This window comes from Protomyctophum parallelum (assembly GCF_964188405.1).
Source record: "Protomyctophum parallelum genome assembly, chromosome: 9".
NCBI classification, from domain to species: Eukaryota; Metazoa; Chordata; class Actinopteri; order Myctophiformes; family Myctophidae; genus Protomyctophum; species Protomyctophum parallelum.
Window position 1 is genome coordinate 15,399,092 of NC_139706.1, and position 24,192 is coordinate 15,423,283.

General features: G+C 43.4%; 1 protein-coding gene across 2 annotated transcripts in view; it reads left to right on the forward strand.

Moving 5' to 3' along the window:
* Positions 1-24,192, forward strand: part of ryr1b (ryanodine receptor 1b (skeletal)) — a 142,662-nt gene that overhangs the window by 83,581 nt on the left and 34,889 nt on the right. Inside the window, exons 64-82 of one of the 2 annotated variants that reach the window (XM_083773529.1) lie at positions 842-902; positions 2,298-2,424; positions 2,592-2,700; positions 3,126-3,207; positions 3,467-3,597; positions 4,659-4,979; positions 6,001-6,241; positions 7,762-7,849; positions 8,311-8,403; positions 9,263-9,280; positions 13,281-13,451; positions 14,202-14,261; positions 15,195-15,329; positions 16,190-16,302; positions 17,226-17,322; positions 17,828-17,937; positions 18,462-18,513; positions 19,582-19,665; positions 23,964-24,063. In XM_083773529.1, the coding sequence (XP_083629655.1) occupies positions 842-902; positions 2,298-2,424; positions 2,592-2,700; positions 3,126-3,207; positions 3,467-3,597; positions 4,659-4,979; positions 6,001-6,241; positions 7,762-7,849; positions 8,311-8,403; positions 9,263-9,280; positions 13,281-13,451; positions 14,202-14,261; positions 15,195-15,329; positions 16,190-16,302; positions 17,226-17,322; positions 17,828-17,937; positions 18,462-18,513; positions 19,582-19,665; positions 23,964-24,063 (2,193 nt within the window). The remainder of the gene's footprint in view (positions 1-841; positions 903-2,297; positions 2,425-2,591; positions 2,701-3,125; positions 3,208-3,466; positions 3,598-4,658; positions 4,980-6,000; positions 6,242-7,761; positions 7,850-8,310; positions 8,404-9,262; positions 9,281-13,280; positions 13,452-14,201; positions 14,262-15,194; positions 15,330-16,189; positions 16,303-17,225; positions 17,323-17,827; positions 17,938-18,461; positions 18,514-19,581; positions 19,666-23,963; positions 24,064-24,192) is intronic. The other variant, XM_083773530.1, reaches the window with a different exon arrangement.

Sequence of the window (24,192 nt, forward strand, 5' to 3'; positions counted from 1 at the left end):
AGGCATTTGGGCAATGTCACAATGTGTATGTATACTGTACTACACATTGTCCAAATAGTCTCTATCACTATTGCTGCAACTGTAACTTTGACTCAAGTGCTAGTGCTGTCGTTTAAAAATGTTTTAATTAATTGTAAACATTAACAACCTAATCTTTTATTGTAATGTATTATATTTTGTACCTGTAATACCAAATGTTCAGATTCATTAGGAAATAGTATGTACCGGTATTTGATATTAATAGTCGATTCAAATGTACTCATTTACTAAAAAAAAATAACTAAAGATACCTCCTCCTATCACTTTCACTAAACTTGTGTGATTAACGTTTGGTTTGTGTTATATTGATTTCATTGTTGCATATTTCCATTTGAGATTAGAATTTCTATAAATTAACAAATATTATAAGTGTTGGATTGGAGCCTTTCTAACAATAATAAGACATGGAGTTACTGTACATTATTGACTTAAATTGAAACATTGTATTGTGGTTCAACTTCAAAGTCATACCACCCAGTTCTTCATAGTTCTTCTCAACGGGTCACATACTGTGACACCCAGAGATTATGTTATAATTTAGCTATTGAAAAATAGCAGATCTACAAACTCATAGCGCGCCACTCGGTGGCGCGCTATGAGCTTGTAGGTCTGCTATTCTTGAAAAATCGTGAAAATATTTATTTCGACGTTTTTTTTTTTTTTTTTCGAGGTCAGGCCCAAATGGTTTAAACGTATGTTACTTTTTTATTTTTTATTGTAGCATACTCTGCTCTACTGTACCGCGTGTTTGAATTATTTATCACACTGAAATATTGAAATAATATTCCGTTGCGTTTAACAGGAACGGATGCAGGCGCAGTGGTTAACTGTCTGCACATCCTGTCACGATCACTGGATGCCAGGTAACAATTGACCTTTCATAAAATGTATCCGTTGCAACAAAGTGAAGTAATATTAACAATATTGCACATTATAGAATTGCTTTAAAATTGGCCTGGGCCGTGGATCAGCGGTCCAGGCACCTTGGCGGGCAGCCCGAGTCTGGCAGTGTGCCGTGGGTTCGACTCCCGATCCCGACTGCCTTTACTAGCATGTCACTCCCCCATCTCCTGTCAGCCTACTGTCTGTCCCTCCTATAACATTATAAAATAAAAGGCGAAAGCCTCAAAATAAAAACATTAAAAAAAATAATAATTAAAGTCATATTCAGTGATTTCACTCAAAAAAACCCTTAGGTTTCATTTTTGGCTAGGTGGCAAAGCCTTTCATCCAATCAGGATAGAGAGCCAAAAAAATAAACCTAAGGTTTTTTGACCCCCAGGGGTTAGCTGGGGACAGGGAGGAACTCCTTATATGGTCAGCACACTCTATAGTAGAGAGGATTATCACAAGAAAACAAAAAAATTAGTGATATTTGAATTAAGTGAAATCACTGAATATACCTTTAAACTATGATTTAGTCTGACTATGACTATAAGCTCATGCCACACACAGCATTGAATAAGACTGTGCTCCACCCCACAGGGCATTCAATGGCCTGACGGTAAATATTCACTTTTAATCTCTTATTCAATTCAATTCAAAGGAGCTTTATTATTGGCGTTTACATTGCCAAAGCAAGGGTCAAAATATAATAAAAAACTCTTGGAAATGGGGAAAGTATATACAGTTGGAGGGGGTACAGCATTTTGTAAACAGAGCTATGTAACATTGCGTCGTTATATACATGTTATGTAGGGTATAAAGCTTTTTTGAAACAAATGGCAAACTAATTGTTGCAGTCACTTTGGGACAAATGGCAGCATTATTTCTTTATTCATTTAAATGGTATACAAAACAATAAAATAAATCTCATTGATACTCTGTTCAGACACTGTATAGTTACAGTAACTCGAGTAGAACTTTATCACATTACATTATTAGTTACAATTACAAAAATAGTTAACCCATTTTGCGCGGGAACCCCTTTTGGTGTTATCATCATGTCGTGCTTTAACTATTGAAAAATAGCAGATCTACAAGCTCATAGCGCGCCACCGAGTGGCGCGCTACGAGCTTGTAGATCTGCTATTTTTGAAAAATCGAAGAGCGACTGAGAGTAGAAGACATTTTTAGAATCTGATCTCAGGTCAGAATGGGTTCATTTGTATAGGACGTTCTGTTGCCTACAGCACAATCATACAGTACATGTCATAAACGGTAGCCTATCATCTCTCACAGGATAATGACAAATGAAATGACACGTTACAATCGCGTCACTTGTGAGCTGCCTGTTCACGTTGCTCTGTCCACCACAGGACTGTGATGAAGTCCGGCCCAGAGATCGTCAAGGCAGGACTGCGTCAGTTCTTTGAGAGCGCTGCCGATGACATCGAGAAGATGGTCGAGAACCTGAAGCTGGGAAAGGTGTCCAGCCGCAACCAGGTCAATACCTTTCTTTTCTTTCTTTCTTTCTTTCTTTCTTTCTTTCTTTCTTTCTAATTGGTCTCTAATGCTAACAACCATCTCTTCGTTCGCCATCCTTGTGCACGTGTGTGTGTGCGTTCACGCTTGTGTGTGTGTGTGTGTGTGTGTGACGTGCGTGCGTGCAGGTGAAAGGCGTGTCCCAGAACATCAACTACACCACCATTGCGTTGCTTCCAGTGCTCACCTCTCTGTTCGACCACATCGCCCAGCATCAGTTCGGGGACGACGTCATTCGTGAGTATAGATCTCCATACAATCTGTTAACCCATTTAGGACTGAGGCCGATTCTAAAAAAGAAAGTATTCTAAATCCTGACAGTTTACTGAAAAACCCTATGTTTCTATATGTCAGTGGTCAACCTTTTTCATGTCAAGGACCCCCAGAATTATCTGTATTTGGCCCGCCGACCCCCATCTGAAAATATGTAGTTCCAGGGCCGGAAGCAAAGATTTGAGTTAAAAACCTTCCCCTCTGAAAGAATATAATATTCAAAGATTTACGCCACATTTTCACGATTTTTCAAAAATCAATTGCGATCTCCGGGTCCCCCAATAATACAAACGCTAAAATCCTTTGTGTTATCCAGTCTGTATGTATACAATAATAATAATTATAATAATAACAATAATAATAATAATAATATTGTTCTCCCTGTTCAGTGGATGACTTGCAGATCTCCTGCTACCGTATCATGTGTAGTATCTACTCACTGGGAACTGTCAAGACTCCACATGTGGAGAAGTGAGTAAGACACACACACAACACGCACACACGCACGCATGCGTGTGCACACGCACACACACACACACACACACACACACACACACACACACACACACACACACACACACACACACACACACACACACACACACACACACACACACACACACACAGCAAGCAACACTCATGCAATGGGCCGGTGGGGTGGTATAATAATAGGCTTTTAAGTTCAGACTCTCAAACTTTGTGATTGTGTATTTGTTTTTGCGATGTCCAGGCAGAGGCCAGCGCTGGGGGAGTGTTTGGCCCACCTAGCGGCGGCCATGCCGGTCGCTTACCTGGAGCCCACCCTCAACGAGTACAACGCCTTCTCCGTCTACACCACCAAGACCCCCAGGGAGAGAACCAGTGAGTCCCTGTGTGTGTGTGTGTGTGTGTGTGTGTGTGTGTGTGTGTGTGTGTGTGTGTGTGTGTGTGTGTGTGTGTGTGTGCGCGTGTCTGCTGCTTTTTCAATCATTTTTTCTTTAGATCCCCCCCCCTACTTCTGTGCAACACGGACGTATAAAATAGGACATTCATTCATGCATTTTTTGTTTTATAATAATAATAATAATAAGATGAAAGATGGAGATGCAAGATTTCTACAGCGAAGCAGTGGTGGAAAGTAACTAAGTACTTAAGTACTGTACTTAAGTACAATTTTGAGGTATTTTTTGAGGTACTTAAGTACAATTTTGAGGTATTGTATTTCCGATTTCCAGTACTTTTACTTCTACTCCACCACGTCTCAGAGCCAAACATGTGTACTTTTACTCCACTGCATGTATTTGAAAACTTTAGTTACTAGTTACTTTGGAGATTTACATTTTGATTAGAAAACATACATTAACCACTTCAACCCTATACATTTCGGCCATTTGAAAAAAAAAAACAAGCTAAAAAACAAGCTCTGTGAGCTTGTTTTTTTAGCTTGTTTTTTTTACTCGTAGATCGGCTATTTTCAATTGATTTTGTACACATTTTGAACATGTGAAATGGCACATTCTGCAATATGAGTACTTTTCATTTTAGTACTTTAAGTGCCTTTTGTACTTTTGTACATTTTCAATTCCGTACTTTTACTTGTAACAAAGTACTTCTAAATTGCAGTATTCGTACTTTTTTACTTAAGTAAAACAATTGAGTACTTTTTTTCCACCACTGCAGCGAAGACATTTTTGGCAAAGTGATTCAAACCCTGTGTCGTCTTCCTCGTCTCTCTCTCTCTCTCTCTCTCTCTCTCCCTCTCTCCCTCTCTCCCTCTCTCCCTCTCTCTCTCTCTCTCTCTCTCTCTCTCTCTCTCTCTCTCTCTCTCTCTCCCTCTCTCCCTCTCTCTCCCCCTCTCTCTCCCCCTCTCTCTCTCTCTCTCTCTCCCCCTCTCTCTCTCTCTCTCTCTCCCCCTCTCTCTCTCTCTCTCTCTCTCTCTCCAGTCCTGGGTCTCCCAGGCCAGGTGGAGGAGCTGTGCCCCGACATCCCCGAGCTGGAGGTCCTCATCAAGGAGATCCACGACCTGGCCGAGTCGGGCGCGCGCTACACGGAGATGCCCCACGTGATCGAGATCACGCTGCCCATGCTGTGCAACTACCTGCCCCGCTGGTGGGAGCGCGGCCTGGAGAACTTCCCCGAGCAGGACGGGGCGCTGTGCACCGCCGTCACCTCGGAGCAGCTCAACCAGCTGCTGGGCAGCATCATGAAGATCGTGGTCAACAACCTGGGCATCGACGAGGCCTCCTGGATGAAGAGACTGGCAGGTATAATAAATAAACCCCCCCCCCCCCAAATGAGAGCTCTCCTCCCTGCAGAGGACTGGGCTTTGTTTGGTCTCGGAAGAAGATTACGTTCCGGGTGTCGAAAACGTCATAGGTTAACCCGTTCTGACCTGAGATCAGATTCTAAAAATGTCGATTTTTCAAAAATAGCAGACCTGCAAGCTCATAGCGCGCCACCGAGTGGCGCGCTATGAGCTTGTAGATCTGCTATCTTTCAATAGCTAAAGCATAACGTAATGCTAACACCAAAACGGGTTCCCGCCTAAAATGTGTAGGGGAATTTCTTCCTAACCGTTTTTTTTGTTTTTGTTTTACAAAATCATGTTGATAATGTATATTGACCAAAGAATATATATGAAAAAATAGACATAGACAAGACTGACGCTAGCATGATACCAGTGTTGTTTTCGTTGACTAAAACCATGAGGAAAACTGTCCGTTGACTACCTTTTTTCACTGACTAAATGGAAACTAAATGAAAACTAAGCTGCGGTGACTAAAAACTAAGACTAAATATACCATCGATTTTGTCAACAAATATAAAAACTAGACTAAAATGTTAGGAAGGGACTAGTGGACAAGAGATCCAGTTCAAGTCATTTTACACTTTTACACTGAAAATAGCAGTTGTGGGCTGTCACTACGACGGCATCGAGGCCCGCCAAAACACATTTTGTTCGACTGTAAATCAACCGTAGATGTAGTCGACTAACGTCTCATGATATTTAGTCGACGCTAAAACATCCCGATGACCGAAATGTGACCAAAACTATTCAAGAGACTATACGACTGAAACTAAAATAAAAAGATGTGCTGCCAAAAACAACACTGCACGATACAGAGTATTGTAAGCAGCGCAAGTGTTTCTAGTGCTATTGTTTACTATCGTCTCGTGTGTGTGTGTGTGTGTGTGTGTGTGTGTGTGTGTGTGTGTGTGTGTGTGTGTGTGTGTGTGTGTGTGTGTGTGTGTGTGTGTGTCTCCTGCGTCCGCCCTGCGTCCCAGTGTTCTCCCAGCCCATCGTGAGCATGGCGCTGCCGGAGATGCTCAAGTCGCACTTCATCCCCACCATGGAGAAGCTGAAGAAGCGCTCGGGGAAGGTGGTGGCCGAGGAGGAGCACCTGCGCATGGAGGGCAAGTCGGAGGTGGACAGCGAGGACGGCACCATCCGCGACGAGTTCGCCGTGCTCTGCCGGGACCTGTACGCGCTGTACCCTCTGCTCATCCGCTACGTGGACAACAACAGGTGATTTATATATACAGTAATATGACCTGTACGCGCTGTACCCGCTGCTCATCCGCTACGTGGACAACAACAGGTGATTTATATATACAGTAATATGACCTGTACACGCTGTACCCTCTGCTCATCCGCTACATGGTAGGTGATTCATATACAGTAATACAGTGGCGTGCACAGATAGACACTAGAGGGTGCTAGAGCACCCCCTGCCCTTTTTAGCAATGTGCTCTTAAAACAATAATAATAATTAAAAAAAATTGTAGTGTGTAGAGACCATGCGGTGACATTGATCCATTCTTGATAAAAACGCTTCTACTATATTATGTAGGCCCCCACAATCTAAAGCTATGTGTTTATACGTCAGTGGTTCTTCGATTAAAAAAAGATTGCAGACCTACAAGCTCGTAGCGCGCCACTCAGTGGCGCGCTACGAGCTTGAGCACCTGCCCCTCTAAATGTCTGTGCACGCCACTGTATACAGTAATATACACTATTCATTCACACCCACCCTGCCATTGGAGCAGCTTATGTGCTCGTTGAACACAGGGAAAGAACCACACCCTATACTTCCGGGTAGAGATGTTATACGGTATCGGATCAGCCCTTATAGAGCGTCGCAGTCCCGCCCCCTACCACCAGGACCCAGGAAATGCTTCCCCCGTTAATTTTCCTCCATAGACATTTCAAAAAGTATTTATTTAAAGACCTTTTAAGCCTCGTACGAAGCCAACTCGAGTTGTGAGAAATCATGACAACAAACGGCAGGTTACAACACTTTTTTTCCTTGTTTTTCTTCTTTGTAATTATTTGTTTGGTCCAAAATTTTGTCATGATTTATCACAACTCGCGTTGGCTTTGTACGAGGCTTAAAAGGTCTTTAAATAAATACTTTTTGAAATGTCTATGGAGAAAAATGCATTGGGAATTATTTCCTGGGCCTGGCGGTGTCATGAAAGGGGCTGCAACGCTCTATTTGGTCATATCGGGTCATATCGGTAACGGCAAATATGCCAGTCTAACCACTGATCCGACACAGGGGTAAAGGGGTTGACACTATGGCAGGTAAATACAATGTTGGGGCATGTGTAGTTTGCTTTGGAGTTGCCCAAACTGAAGTGCACATTTGAGTGAGGAGTCTGCTATAAACACAACATGAGATGTATAGCTGGATAGCTATAAACACAACACGAGATATATAGCTAGATAGCTATAAACTCTATTCCCAGTTGGTGGACTTCAAAATAAGATATTTTTCCTTTTTGTATTATTATAAAAATAAATCTTATTCTGTGGTATCGGTATTCGGTATCGGCTAACACAGAAATTGTGGTGTATCGGGACGTCCCTACTTCAGCGGGGAACAGCAAACACTCCCTCTCTATAATTGTACGCAGATGTCGCACGCGCCAAAACGAGATGACGGTAGTGCTCCTCGCGCAACGACGCATAGTCATATATAGACGACGTATTAATGCTGGTGCTCACGTGGCTAATCCGTTGCTGTGGTATATGTGTCAACTCAGGGCCAGATGGCTGACCTGTCCCGACCCAGACGCAGAGGAGCTCTTCAGGATGGTGGGAGAGGTCTTCATTTTCTGGTCCAAATCTCATGTGAGTTTCACCATAGTTCACATGACTTCCGTCATTGATCGATTGCCTAGTATATTTATATCGAAGAATTATGAGGGGTTTTTTTATCGCTATTTAAGTAAAAGTACCAATACTACTTTGTTACAAGTAAAAGTACGGAATAAAAAATGTACTTGAGTAAAAGTACAAAAGTATCAGCATCAAAATGCACTTAAAGTACTAAAAGTAAAAGTATTCGTATTGCAGACTGTCCCGTTTCTCAAGTTCAAAATGTGTAGAAAATCTATTGAAAATAGCAGATCTACAAGCTCACAATGGAGTAGAAGTAAAAGTACTGGAAATTGGAAATACTCAAGTAAAGTACAAATACCTCAAAAGTGTACTCAAGTACAGTACTTAGTTACTTTCCACCAGTGGTCCTGTGATGAACGAAAGCGTCAGAGCGGATCAAACGGAATGTATATTATTCTCCCTCACTGCAGAACTTCAAGCGAGAGGAGCAGAACTTTGTGGTGATGAACGAGATCAACAACATGTCCTTCCTCACGGCCGCCAGTAAGAGCAACATGAGCAAGGTACGAGCGCCGACCGACACACATTACGCTAGACCTGCATATGCCGTGAGAAGATGCCGTCGCTTGCTGAGAAAGGACCCCCGTTCTCCGCAAGCGTCACCATCATTTCCCCCACGGAGCATAAGTTATAAGCTTCACCCTCTCATAATTAATTAAATGTACATCAAGCAGTAACATGCCCCCCATAATAATGAATAATTCACTAACATTCTTCCATCTCCAAAGACAGAACGCCACCCATGGAGCATTTCTACACAAAATAAATCATAAACATTCAGCTTAGTTCTCGTCTCTGGGTTTCCCCGGAGAACAACAACAACTTAGGTTTGATTGTTTTTTAGCTAGTTTTTAAACCGGTTCTTAAACTTTGGTCCTTTTGGAACCAGAGATTTCTACATGATGGGATCCCATCTGGAAGTGAGTCGACCCCCCCCCCCCCCCCCCCCCCCCATTTGCTTGACAACAAGCTGCTGAGTGAGAACCTCTGATGTTAGATTTCTTAGACAAGCTGGTACCTTCAACATAGTGACGTTATAGAGCAGTCATGTGAGCAGGGGATCCTACAGTTCAGTTCCCTTCCCTTCCTTCCAGAGAGGTACCTATGGATGTCACTGGCTCATACCTCTGGGGGTCACTCCCCCGAGGGGTGTGGTTTTGCCTTAAGGGGTGTGGTTAACCCTTCTTCTTTTTTTTTCACCCACTGTGTAATACAGTACTATACGTACTACGGTAGCTATATGGGTTCCCCATAGAGATCTCATTTTGAGATTGAGGAACAGACTTCCGGGACTCCACTGTATGTTGGCTAACTGTGTTTTCTCCTCATGTGTCCTGTGTCGGGGTGGACCCGTGCGGGCAGGGTGGCGGAGACGCAGAGGTTAGGAGACTGTGTTTGTGCACGCAAAAAAAGAAGCGCTGTGCTGACCGCATGGCACCCCGCCACTTATACAGGGAGGCTTTTTCATCAAGCTCTCCCATTGGGCTATACCGCACTGGAGCGCCTTAAACTGAGAGCCCAGTTTACACACACACATGCGCACACACACACACACGCACACACGTGTGCACACATGCACACGTGCACACGCACGCACACACACACACACAGACTAAATTATTTAAAATCAATACAGTAACTATTTAGAAAGGACATGCAATCTCTGTGAAACGGGTGAATAGAGCAGAAGGGAAACATTTATACACCCTAACCCTAACCCTGAACACCGAAGAATACACACATTTATACATTGACCCAGATTAGCCATATGGAATGGAAAAGTAATGAAACCCATTTTTACGTTTTTTTTTTCCCTTCTTAAAATGGCTAAAATTCAACTCACAAGTGCTTAGTATCAATACAATTGATTATTTGCATTTCCAAAACCATTCGATGGCGATTATTTTGCATTTCAAAATGATACGATACAAAGTCAAACGACATGTACGATACGTTGGAGTTTTCATATGGATATACTTTTTTCGATGCAGTTACTATAGTGTACAGTATACCCCCATGTCATCGCACATTATGCGCTCATAACATTCTCTTTGGTAATGGTCGGTTACAGCACAGGTAGTACAAGATGCTGAAACAAGCCAACGCAGAGCCATATTTCCAGCACCCTCTGGCGGACAGATTTGCAGACAGAGTGACATACGGTACAGTACAGTACAGTACAGTACAGTACAGTACAGTACAGTACAGTACAGTACAGTACAGTACAGTACAGTACAGTACAGTACAGTACAGTACAGACAGTCTCATCGTGATGCCATTTCACCACGTGGGCAGAACATCACTTCCGTTTAACCCATTTTGGGCGGGAACCCTTTTTGGTGTAAGCATTATGCTATACTTTAGCTATTGAAAATAGCAGATCTACAAGCTCATAGCGCACCACCGAGTGGCGCGCTACGAGCTTGTAGGTCTGCTATTTTTGAAAAATCTAAATGGGTGTAACAACTCGGACAGAGGAATGCGGTCTTCAAGTGGTGCAATTGCATAGGAGGAATTAATGTGCGTGTGTAGATGCAGGTGTGTGTGTGTGTGTGTGTGTGTGTGTGTGTGTGTGTGTGTGTGTGTGTGTGTGTGTGTGTGTTGGAGTAGGCTTTGGGGTGGCTTGATGAAAGCTTTCTCTGCTGTAGAATGTAGTGTTGGTAGGGCAGCTCCATGGCACTTGGTTGAGCGGTGACGACCGGATCAAACTGGATCTGATTGCCGAAGCGCCTTCAGCTGCGTCAGCCGAGTACCATCGAAACCCTTTACCCTGGTTTGACTTTAAAAAAAGAAAAAAAAAAAGGTTTGCCTTTTCTTTTTAGAAGGTGAACCCTGTTGCAGGGGTCCATTTTTTGGAGTTCATGCTACTGTGCTACTTCTTTGTTGTTGAATTGTTTTTTTTTTTTTTTTTTTTTGGTTGTTGACGCTTGGATTTCTTTCAGCTTTCGGTGGGAAAGATTCCTGAGCTGTGGGACTCTTATTAATTGCCCTTGGTTTCTTTTTTTTTCTTTTCCCTGACAAGCTTTTCTCACTCCCATTCTATAATATTGTCCCTTTGCCTCAGTAGCGAGTAGTTCTTCACCTGCTACTCCACATTAGCTCATAGCTAGTTTTAGCTAGTTTCTTAGTTTTTCTCAGCACAATCCTGGAATAGTTACAGCGTTACAGCTTGACATTGCTAGTCAGCCTCCATTACACTCGACTAACTTCTCACTTATTTCTCCCTTCATTATCTTAAGTAATTGACAACATTCTGTTGTGATTGTCATCCCACATCATGGTTAGTAGTCGAAAAGCTCCTCTCCTCTCAGCTTTCGGATGGGCATTATTGTAGCCAGTGTGCTGTTGCCTGGTCTTTACAATACCGCTTTCTGCCCACAGAGCAGGCAAACAAACACACACACACACGTGCACAGCCACACAAACACACATGTGCACACTAATATACCACAGAAGCATTCATGCATCGTTTAGAATTCAAATTAATTAACCCATTTTGGGGCTTTAAGCATTACGTTATACTTTAGCTATTGAAAAATAGCAGATCTACAAGCTCATAGCGCGCCACCGAGTGGCGCGCTACGAGCTTGTAGGTCTGCTATTTTTGAAAAGTCGTGAAAATGCGGCACAAATCTTTGAAAATTGAACAAATATATTCTTACAGGAGACTTATTTTGTTTTATTTCGACGTCAGGCCTAAATGGGTTCAAACACATACTGTATACACACACTGTACACATACTGTGAGACCAGACAACAGTCGGTAATGACCGTTGAGGAAGAGGAGTGTGTGAGAAGGGCTCTGCTGTGTACCGTGTGCTGTGCAGAAGATAGGATGTTTGACGTATCTATCTATCCGGGCCACTGCGCTGCTATACTAACACACAGGCTGCATTGTGTGTCCTTAGCTGATAGCAGCAATGCTACTCCTGAAACACCCATGTGGACTATAGCTGCACCCATATTATCTAAAAGGCTTTGTTATATAGCCAACGAGACTGCAGTAGCTGTGTAGATGCTATGGTTGATTTGTCATTTCAGCTGTGGATTCACTTTTGTACTTTTTTTTTTGTTGGCATGCTGTGACATTGCGTGGGGGGAAAGAAAAAAGAAAAGTTCCCAAAGTTGACATGATGAACGTAATATGGGGGAAAGAGAAGACATGTTTTATTCCATTTCCATTGTCTTCTGTTTTGTTTCTCATCATAATTCATGTTAATACTGCATAACGTAGTTATATATATGTCCATTCGGGAGTTGAGAATATATATTATGCAGGTTTACACCAAACGCTACAGCATCAGGTTTCGCTATAAGGTGTGCTGTAGTAGTGAAATCTCCTGCTGTAGTGTTGGACGTGGAAACATGCATTTTACACGATTGGACACCAACTAATCACGTAGCTTGATTTATTGTCTTCAGTATGACCATGTTGCTTGCCAAACATAACTGATCTACAAGCTAATAGAGTGTTGTGTTGTGACGTGACACATTGTTAGTTTGTAAAAACAAATGCTCCACAAGCTGACAATGCATCACACCACGGCATAACGCGTTGTTAGTTCGTGAATACTTTGTTATTGGCAAGTGAAATGCTCGTGCGATGGACTATAAATGAATCTTAAATCCCCTTTTGAAGCTTTTTCATGTCACTATAGCTTCGCTAAAACCTTAACAAAGGGGTCGCGGACGCAAGGTAAGTTGCGACGTGCTAGGCATGCAGTATGGAGGACTTATTCATCTAATTTATACGTGGGTTTCATGACTGTGTGGCTAGAGGAAAATAACAGATCTTTAAAGATGGAGTGCCATGATTTTTTTCCACCCTAAAACATGATCATCAGGATTATTGTTGTATAAGGAGGAAGATGTTTTTTCAAAAAAAGTGTACAGTATTTGGTAAAATGTCGTTTTTATGTTTGCACGCCCACCACTTCATTAAGTATGCCTGGTTTTCCTGATGGGTGGTGATCCACCTGAACTGAAGCCGCACCCACAGCTGTAGTTGTATGATAAAAGGGGAGGGGTTAGGGGAGGGGCTGATAATGTGATGTCACTATATTACAGCTTATTTCATTGGCCCGTTTGACCGTCAAGGGTTCAGCCTCCAGGAAGAAACCCTAAATACAAAGTTAATACACCATTGCACATAAAAACGACTCCAGGGTGTCTAATGAAGTATACTGTCACCTCATAAACACATGCAAACCTGGAAAAATACAAAAATTGCGGCACTCCATCTTAATAAAAAAAAGAAAAGGAAAACAAGAAAAAATATTTCCGGGTGAAGTTCTGCTATTTTCCTCGAGCCGAACGTATAAATTAGCCGTCCGGCCGACCAGCGTGAGCTTAATGTATCCTCCCCCCCCACCCTTTCTAGGCCGGAGGTTCCAACGAAGAACGCTCCAAGAAGAAGAAGCGCGGCGACCGCTACTCTGTGCAGACGTCGCTCATCGTGGCGGCCCTGAAGAAGCTGCTGCCCATCGGCCTGAACATGTGCTCCCCCGCCGACCAGGAGCTCATCAACCTGGCCAAGATCAGATACTCACTGGTAGGCTTGGGCCATATTGATTTTTCTTATATCGATATTGATGCCGTGAATAATATCGCGATTATCGGTATTATCGATTATCGGCCTTTTTCATTTGGCTGGAACCCAAAATGCTGCCAAACAGCAGTATTTCCAGATGTTTTTTTACGAACCAACTTGCTCTAGGACTTGTTACTCTCACCGGCGCCATGTTTTGTTTGCTTTCCTGGGCGGAGGCGGTCCGACAATGCTGCTGTCGCCTCGTCGCCGTAATTCAGCGTCATTGCCAGTCAACGCATGGACACTAAGTTATTATGCAAATTATAGTTGTTTAAAATAAAATACTCGTAAATTCATCACACAGACACACACATACAGTAATGTAGACGTTTATTAAAACGTCCATATTTACATGGCGGTAAAATTACGATATTAGTATTATGACTGTATTCAGTATTATTTATATACTCCGCGATATTACCGATATTGATTTCAAATATTGCGGTAAACGGTATATTGCGGTATATTGCCCAAGCCTACTCACTGGTACTGTGACTGTGTCAACTGAATGGATTATAGGGCCCTGTCTTTTTTTCAACCTGCCCCTCTAAATGTCTGTGCATGCCACTGGATCACGTGTATCGATTTGTGTGAAATGTGGATAAAATCCGGTGAACCTATGACATGTTGGGGTTTGCAAACGATGCTTATTCCAAAGTGACGAAGTGTTTGTTCTGTGCATTAAAGAGTGTGTTGTGTCCCCCCTGGCAGAAAGACACAGATGAAGAGGTACGGGAGTTCCTTACAAACAACCTGCATCTTCAGGGCAAAGTGAGTATACCTGCTTTCTTTCCATTATTATACATTTTTTTCCTATTGTTTTGAACTGTTAAGATGGTGTGCTATATAGGCTATATACCCTTTCGGTATACGTTGTTTTACCTTAAATGCCGTCTGCGCCCTCGGTGTCACCTTACACCTCTGTGTCTCATATAGCAACATCGTTTTTTTTTTGTTTTTTTTTGAGCGGTGCAACCACTCCAAGGAACAGCAATGTCATGTGTTGTTCACCTATGTGTCCACCTATGTATGTGACATAATGAGCACCAGTATGACTATTAGTACCAGTAGGGGCGCTGTTGTGCCAGAAACAGAGAGGGAGATAGTGCTGTACTGTTGCCTGCTAATGAGAGAGAGAGAGAGAGAGAGAGAGAGAGAGGAGGGGGGAGAGAGGGGAGTTGCATCACTCAGTTCACATGGGTGTGATTTTGTTTTTTATAAGAATGTGAAGGTTTTCAGAAAACCATACTGTAAGTTAGGTTTTACGAGGCATTTCCTTTTAGAATCTGCCTCAGGTCTAACGCCAAAGTCGTACGATTTGACACACACGTTATACCGATAGAACGTGAAACTTTCGGATTTGCGCGCTCTAATTTATACTCTGTAGTTAAGCTGGTTCTCGACAAGCAATGCTGGCGTACCACAGAGTATAAATGACTTAACCCATTTTGGGCCGGGACCCCTTTTGGTGTTATGCTTTAGCTATGCTTTAGCTATTGAAAAATAGCAGATCTACAAGCTCATAGCACGCCACCGAGTGGCGCGCTATGAGCTTGTAGGTCTGCTATTTTTGAAAAAGAACCACTGACACAGAAATATAGCCTTTTCAGAAAACTGTCAGGATGTAGAAGACATGTTTAGAATCTGATCTCAGGTCAGAATGGGTGCATGTTACTGACGTTTGGACCATTGGTGGTGGTGCAGGTGGAGGACCCCGCCATGCGCTGGCAGATGGCGCTCTACAAGGAGATGTCCGGGAAGGCCGAGGACGCAGAGGACCCCGACAAGGTGGTGAAAAGGGTGCAGGAGGTATCGGCCGTCCTTTACCACATTGAGGTGGTGAGTACACACAACATGTGCACGCACACGCACTCACGCACACACACAGTTAATCCATTTATAGACCTGAGTTAAAAACATTCACTTTGAAAGAATATATATTCAAAGATTTGCGCCACATTTTTACGATTAAAAAAATAAATAGCAGACCTACAAGCTCGTAGCGCGCCACACTAAGATGACGTTAGATGTGGCCTATAACGTCAAACGTTAGAGGCACCCTTCCAGTCATAGATATGGTGCCGTCCCTCCCGGGCACTTCCGCACTCCAGGAATGCGGAAGTGCCGCTCTCAAAACCAAGCCGTAAAAAAAAGGCCCACAAAAAAACAGCCAAAGAGGCGTGCCGCCGTCTATAAAGCGGACTTGAGCCACGAGAGCGGCGAGGGGTTTTGATTGATTGATCAGATGCTTTTATTAGACAGAAATGTAAAACGGCAACACTTGGGGCTCCATTTTTATTTTTTTTGTACTATTTTGAACAATCTTTTGAATAGTTCAACTAGCCAATCTACATTGACACGTTGTGAGCTTGTAGACTGGCCATTTTAACTATTCAAAAATGTTTAGCAAAATACTGAAAAAAGGCAAAGAAGTTTAGGGATAAGGGGTTTAGCGGTGACGAAAATCGAGCCCTTGGTCTCAAACAGTAGGACCAAAAAGTGCTTGCGGTCAAGTACCTTTTTTGTTGTTGTTGGTGCTATCGTTTCCATTCTGGTCCTACTGTATATATTCAATTCATAAACATGACGAGACTATACGGCATTATATTTATCGTATACTCATAGTTCATGTTCTCAGTGAATTTGGAGGAGCAGATAAACATGGTGTCAAACTTTGACTCTTTTTTTCTCCTGGTCAGACGGAGCATCCCTACAAGTCGAAGAAGATGGTTTGGCACAAGCTGCTGTCCAAACAGCGACGCAGGGCCGTGGTGGCCTGTTTCAGGATGACCCCGCTCTACAACATCCCCAGGTAACGGTTCTCAGCCCCATTCAGACCTGAGGACGTTTCTAAGAAATGTCCTCTTTCTTGAAAAATCCATGTTTCTATGTCTATGTCGGGTTCAGGTTCAGGTTAATTTATTTGTTTGTCCCCGTGGGGCGATTTGGTTTACAGCAAGGCATAACACAGGCAGGTAACATGAAACACAAAAACACAGTAAAAAGGCACATAGTACACATAGAACATTAAAACAGGATGGCAGTTCAAGGTATCAGTGTAACATTATAATCCATAACTTCTTCCAGAAAGTTGTATAAATAATTAATACGAGTGAGTCAGGTGACAAGTTACCTCCTCCTATCGGCATTTAGAGCCTGGATATAGCTACAGGCACGAAGGAGAACTTATACCTGTTGCTTTTGGCCCCTGGAACTTTTAGGCGAATGCCAGAGGGAAGCAGCTTGAACTCAGAGCTGAGGGGATGGGAGTTGTCCGTACAAATGGACTTGGCTTTCTTAAGCACCTGATTTTTAAATACTTGGTCTAGACTACTGAAATTAGTCGTTCTCATGTCTCAAGGACCCCCAAAAATATGTTGTTCCAGGGACACCCCCCCCCCCCCCCCCCCAGAAGCAAAGATTTGAGTTAATACGTTCACTCTGAAAGAATATATTATTCAAAGATTTGCAACACATTTTCACGATTTTTGTAGGTCTGCTATTTATTTTTTTAATCGCGATTTTTAACTCAAATCTTTGCTTCTGGGGAGGTCCCTGGAGGGGGGGGGGGGGGGGCGGAGGCATATTACATATAAAAAATTAAGGTTTTTCAGAAAACTGTCAGGATTTTGAAGAACATTTTTAAAATTTCGATGCCAGGCCCTAAATGTGTTCAAATGGAGGATGAAGTACAGTACATACTGTATGTATGAAAATATTGTTTTCTCCCATCAGGCACAGAGCGGCGAACATGTTCCTGGACGGATACAAGCGCAACTGGCTGGGGACGGAGGGCTACTCGTTTGAAGACAAAATGATTGACGACCTGTCGGTAAGTCACACGCTCACTGACCTCCAACTTAGGGCTTTAAGCAACTAGTCGAGTCGACTATTCAACTAGTAAATCCACTAGTCGACTATTCAACTATTAAATCCACTAGTCGACTATTCAACTAGTCGACTAGTAAATCCACTAGTCGACCTTGTTGGTACTAGTTGACTAGTTGATAAGGGAAAAAAATCCGTTTTTTTTTCTCCAGGCTTTTGTAGGTCTCAACATCAGCTAGAATGCTGTATTATAGTCACCAATGTACACCGTTTTAAAATGTACAAATATAAAAAAGGTTTTTATTTTATTTGTAATTATTTAGGTAGTTAATAGGTATAGTTAAACGACCAGTAAACTAGGCAACTAGTCAACTAGTAAAAATCACTAGAAGTGAAAGCCCTGCCTTGAACCACGTGGTGGCATTTCGTCAGCCTCTTCTGCATAATAGGAAGCAGCTGTGTTAATTAATGGCTGCATGCGCATGTGTCTCCACTCTCCCACTGATTAGAAAGCCATGGAGGAGGAAGAGCACGAGGAGGAGGAGGAGACGGAGACGAAGCCCGACCCCCTGCACCAGCTCATCCTTCATTTCAGCCGCACCGCGCTCACAGAGAAGACGTAAGGCCACTCTGAATGATGATACTTTAGGCCCATTTTAGGCCTGATGTCGAAATAAAGAAATAATACGTCTTCTGAAAGAATATATATTCAAAGATTTGTGCCGCATTTTCACGATTAAAAAATAAATAAATAGCAGACCTACAAGCTCGTAGCGCGCCACTCGGTGGCGCGCTACGAGCTTGTAGGTCTGCTATTTATTTATTTTTGTAGGTTTTGTCTTGATATTTCTGCGTGCTCAATTCTGACCTAATTGCATGACGTCTCCACGCTGCGTCTGGAAGTGTGAAAATACCTTCTAAGGGTTGATTCATACTCGTCAGAAATGTTCAGTAGCACCGAAGAGCCGACTTTAGGACGGTACCCCCCCCCCCCCTCCCCAACCTCAAATGACGTCACATTGTAGGCTCTACAGAGCCGAACCGACTTTTATTCGGCTCTAAAATAGGAGTATGAATTCTTCATTATATATAAGTCTGATGCTCATCACAAGTTCTGTTCTGTTTTTCTTCCTTTCTTTTCAGTAAACTGGACATTGACCACCTCTATATGTCATATGCTCATATTATGGCACAGGTAAGAGGTCTCGGCTCATTCTCGTTACTTGTTAACCAGTTACCTGCTATTCTACAACTGGTCGTTTCGAGGAAGCAATCTGATTGGTTGAAACAGCCTTCTAGCCGGTGGTTAAACCAGCACCGTTCACCACCTAATCAAAACAAAGAATTCCAGCTGCTCTGTTCTCCCAGAGCGCTAGCACACCCGGTGGCTAGGCTCTTGGGACATTTGTGGTCGTAGTGACTACATCTGTCATTAAAAATATATTCTTTTTCAGCGATTTTCTTAGTTTTAACTGTGTGCAACTGTGTGTAGAATTGCAATATTACACGAGAGGGTGTGTTTTTTTTGTTTTTTTTTTGAAGATATTTTTTTGCGGCTGACGCCTTTTATTGGTTTTTTGAAGGGACAGACAGTAGGCTGACAGGAAACGGGAGAGAGATGGGGGGATGACATGCAGTAAAGGCCGACACTTCAGTGATGCTTGCGGAACTCGACTTCGTCTCGTTCCTGACCGCATCACTGTCATGGCAACAATCAACAATACATTATATTGTATCAACAATACATTATAGCGCCCAGTGGATTTATAAACACGGACCACTTTTACCGACGGACCGGATGTTGTTTTGAATGTGTGTGTGTGTGTAGCAGCTAACAATAGCCACGCCGCTTTAAAGGCGATCGACAACAACGGGAGGTAAGAATAAAACCATCGCGACTATAGCGACTGGACCGCGGAGGGCCGTCAAAAAACACGGGATCCTTTTTTTCATAATTAGACGGGCGTTATTAATGTTTTAAGATTTTCATTGTCGTCGGCTAAACGGGGGAAGGGAGATTTCCGACGACGTCTCACTCTTGCGCAACATCGAGGATCGCACAACAGGCGCTCCTATAGTTTGCGGAGCGATGCGATCCGTTTTTCATATGGATGAACTCCGTCTTTTGGACAATACTTCGTCTTTGGACGTCGGGCGTTACTAATAGAAAGGACAAAGAACTTTGTCTTGGGCGATGGGGGTGTTAACAGCCTGCCGTTGTCAGCGTTGTCATCTTGTTTTGTTTATTATTGTCTCCCCACAGAGCTGCCACATGGGTGAGGACGACGAAGGGGGAGAGGAGGGGGAGGACTCTTCCTTTGAGGTGCGACAGGCTCAGACAGAGATGGTATGGGGGGCCAGGGGAAGGGGAACAGGGGGGAGTCAGCCCACGAAGCAGCTCCCCGCCGCCGCGCCACCACCCAGTGACCGCACCAGGCCGCCACACACCCACCCACCCACCCGCACATCCCCCCACCCTCGCTGTCACATGACTGTCCTGTCTTATCTCTCTATCCGTCTCTCTCTCTCTCTCCTTCACGCGTTCACTCACACCACTCTGTCTCTCTCTCTCTCTCTCTGTCTGTCTCTCTCTGTCCTGTGCAATGCGGTGGACTGACCTGTGCTGGACCTCTTGTCGTCTTGTATAGTCCGATCCATGTCCGATCAATGTCTGACCGATTAATTTGTGTTTTTCCTCTCAACCAACCATTCTAAATTGCATGAGACACACGTGAGTGCAGAGAGACCCTGCAGCTAAAGACAACAAACTGAGGCGCTGTCCCGTACCGCGACTCTGTTGTGGCCGTGATAAATTATAGGGCGATGAATAGCTCTCTGAAAATCCCTGTTTACACTTGGACGACAACGGCGCGCACTCTTAGCCCATTCAGACCTGACGTCGAAAAAACTTCTAAAGAAATGTCTTCCGAAAGAATATATATTCAAAGGTTTGTGCCGCATTTTCAGGATTTTTCAAAAATAGCAGACCTACAAGCTCGTAGCGCGCCACGAGCTTGTAGATCTGCTATTTTTCAATAGCTAAAGTATAATGCTTAGTTAAAACACCAAAAAGGGTTTCCCCGCCCCGAAATGGTTAAGACGTCTTAATCATTCTCAATTCTTCTTCAGTGAAAGATTGTAAACGTCAGGCATGGTTGGCGCTATGTTGTAGTCGTAAAGTAACTCTGACTTCTAGCATCGTGTTTCGTTGTTTTCGTGTAAAGCTTCAACTGTAAAGCTGTAAACCTCAGTGAACATTTCCGAAAATTGTTACTGTACTTCATTTATTTCTTACATGGATTCCAAAAAGTGATGCTATACCCTCTTGAAACCCGGTTAATATTAACAAGGACATGCAAACATTTGGGGGACATCCATATAAATAGTATAATAATATCACGGTACACGGGCAAACGCTCTTCTAGACGGGTCGTCCCTTTGGTGCCAAGAAACCAAAGTTCTGGCTGTGTCTGCGATATTGTGCTACAATTAGCATAGTGTAAAGGAGAGTAGTGTGTGTGTCCGTTACCACAACACTACAAGTAGTTTCCTACCGTATTATAGGCCGATCGATCGGCTCGTTGTCTGCTGATTCAGCAATGGCACGTCATAAAAGATTTGGACTGAATATCCTTTGCTGTATGCTAGGAGTCCTAATATTATATCTCCCCTGGCTAAGGAGGATTCCGCTTTGGTTCAGTGGCAGGTGTTTGTTTCCCATGTGGGAGTCTGGGGAGACCTGCCTTTTGAATAGTTAAATTGGGTCTTGATCGGGTTCAGGATTATATTACGAACGCTAAAGTTTAAACGGAGTGAGTTAATTGGGTGTTCTCCTGGGCGTTGGCCTTCACTAGAAGTTTTGCGCACGCTCACTTCTTGCAATTATGGGAAAATAGAGGGGATTCGATACTGTTTATTTTTCTACGACGGGCAAAACCTCACACTCTGCAGGAAAAAAACAAAACTCGACTCACATCACTGTTTTCCGAGTCCTACTCACCTCTTGTACTCTACTCACATGACCTCAACTCATCCATTAACGTCTGCTTTGAGACAATAACCTCCCCAACTCTCCTCCATTTTGTTTGTCTTTATTTTGCACTGGACCTCGTCGACGTTAACAAAAGTCCGCCTCTCTGTACTCACCCAGGACTACAGTAAAAGCCTTGCACAGTCAAACCAGACAGACTCTACATTTTCTCCCTCACCACCAGAACACTCACGTGCCCACGAGCGGCAGACAATTTGCACACGTCCATTGCAGACACTCACACACGCACGCACGCACGCACACACAAACAACCCAAGCACTCAAGCACTTTTTTTCACACACAGACTCAAACGCACACAATAAACACAATACAAGGAGGACCTCTGTACCCAGAGAAGGATTGTCCTATTATCATGTAGCATCCATAGGGAGTGGGTGGGACAGGGCAGGAAGGGGGTGGGGAAGGTTGGGAGGGCTGCATGGTGTCTGGTTGGGTACTTATATGTGTTTTATGTGTGTATTATTAATCTTTCTTTGTCAACAGGATGGTTGTCTATAATAACACTGCAATATAGTATCCCAGGTCATATTATAGAAGTACTTAGCAGTTACGTCGTGTATACTTTAGTCACGATTGCCAGTTCACTGTAGAAAGACTATAGTTAGCTCCTCTAATAGATCTGATAGATCATATATATTATATATATATATACATATATATATATTTAATAATTATTATTACATTTATTATTATTATTATTATTATTACATTTATTATTATTATTATTATTATTATTATTATCCAGAGCCACCAAAGTGGAACAACATCTGGAGAACTAAGTTAAAGGGACACTTCACCCTTTTTGCAAAAACATATATATGTTAATGACGTTAAGAAGCTTTAGAACACTTTAATGGGGGTCTTTATGTATGTAATATGTGGTTTTAGATATTTTAAATTGTAGCAGTGAGCCCATAGTGTCTCTGATGTCATGGACACTGGGCTCACTTCCTTCATGGACTACATGTTGTCTCAGTAAGACAGCTCTCCCCCTATCCACAAGGAGGAGCAGAGCACCAAAGAATGGGAATTGTAGTCCAGGAAGGTAGTGAGACCAGTGTCCATGACATCAGAGACACTGTGCTCACTGCTACAATCTAAAATAGCTAAAACCACATATTACACACATAAAGACCCCCAGGAAAGTGTTCTAAAGCTTCTAAACGTCATTAACATATATATTTTTGCAAAAAGGGTGAAGTGTCCCTTTAATATAACCCTTTCAATGTTAAAAGGAACACTCCAGACTTTCCCATGCGCCGTTAGGGGTTCAGCGCATTGATCCAAGTACACACGTACACATTCCCAACGGTGACCAAAACCTGGAACCCTTTGTGTTCACATAAACCACACCCACCTATACCGTATATACTCAAAGTATAGCGCTAGTAGTAGAGCTATAACAAGAAGCAACCAGCCATGCTGTTGGAGTGGATGTTGTCAGTTGTTGTCGTTGAAATTGTCTACTACTGTGCTGGCATATAGGAGTGTGTGTGTGTGTGTGCGTGTGCGTGTGCGTGTGTGTGTGTGTGTGTGTGTGTGTGTGTGTGTGTGTGTGTGTGCGTGTGCGTGTGTCCGGTCTGAGGAGAGCAGACCACCGTACTGTCAAACATTGTTGCTTCCGCTGACATGAACAGCTGTGAATAACGACTTCCACCACTAATACACTATGTGTCACAACGGAAAGAGAATGTGTGTGTGTGTGTGTGTGTGTGTGTGTGTGTGTGTGTGTGTGTGTGTGTGTGTGCGTGTGCGTGTGCGTGTGCGTGTGCGTGTGCGTGTGTGTCTTGTGTGCGCACACTGGCGCTGCACGGTTACTCTCCAATGAAACTTAGTATAGTCCAAGAACTCGGAAGTGAGTTAGCAATATATCATTCCCCTTCCAATTGAGTCATTTTGTCAACTCCCAAATTCCATTGTCTACTATAGTTCCATGTCACTGCTAACTCCTGCAGTATAGGTCCTATAAGGAGGGTACAAACAAAAGCCCCTTAAAAAGAAAATTTGACATCACAGTCAAAACGTTAGCAAGCGTTATTTCTTTTTTTTTTAAATATATTTTTGATCCCACGATTTTGTAACCCATTTTTCCACCCCCGTGTCAATCATCTAATGTGATCCTGGGCTCTACACACCCTCCACCAACCTAGTCCCCATATATGGGGGACAAGGGGAGAGCAACGGACTTGAACTCATGCTTCCTTCATGCCTGAGTGTCCAAGTTGCTCCTTTACACCTGACAGGGGGGAGTTTCCCTGGTTGGACGTATAGCGTGTGGAAGGAACACGTTATTCCAACCAGTTCCTTTCCCCTCCCGCAAGCAAGCAAGCGTTATTTCAATCACAACCTTCATATTGTACCCCTCCCCCCCCAAAATAAAATAATTGTTTTCCGCCAGTGTCACGTATAGGTCTAGTTTGTGCCAGGTCATCTGTGTTGCTTTGTATGTCCGTGTGTGTGTGTGTGTGTGTGTGTATGTACACAGTATAAGTGCACAGCACAGGTGCGGGGGGGAAAGGGGCGGTGCAGGCCTGCTCGGCAGGGTTACAGCTTATCTCTCTCTCTCTCTCTCTCTCCCCTCCCGACCACACAGGACAAGGAGATGGAGAAACAGAGACTTCTGTACCAGCAGTCGCGCCTGCACAACCGCGGCGCCGCCGAGATGGTCCTGCAGATGATCAGCGCCAGCAAAGGTACGCCCATTCTGACCTGAGATCAGATTCATACGAGGTTTCCACTGGACACACACTGGGTCTGATTAACCCATTCTGACCTGAGATCAGATTTTAAAAATGTCAGTCGTTGCTGAAATCCCGCAAGAG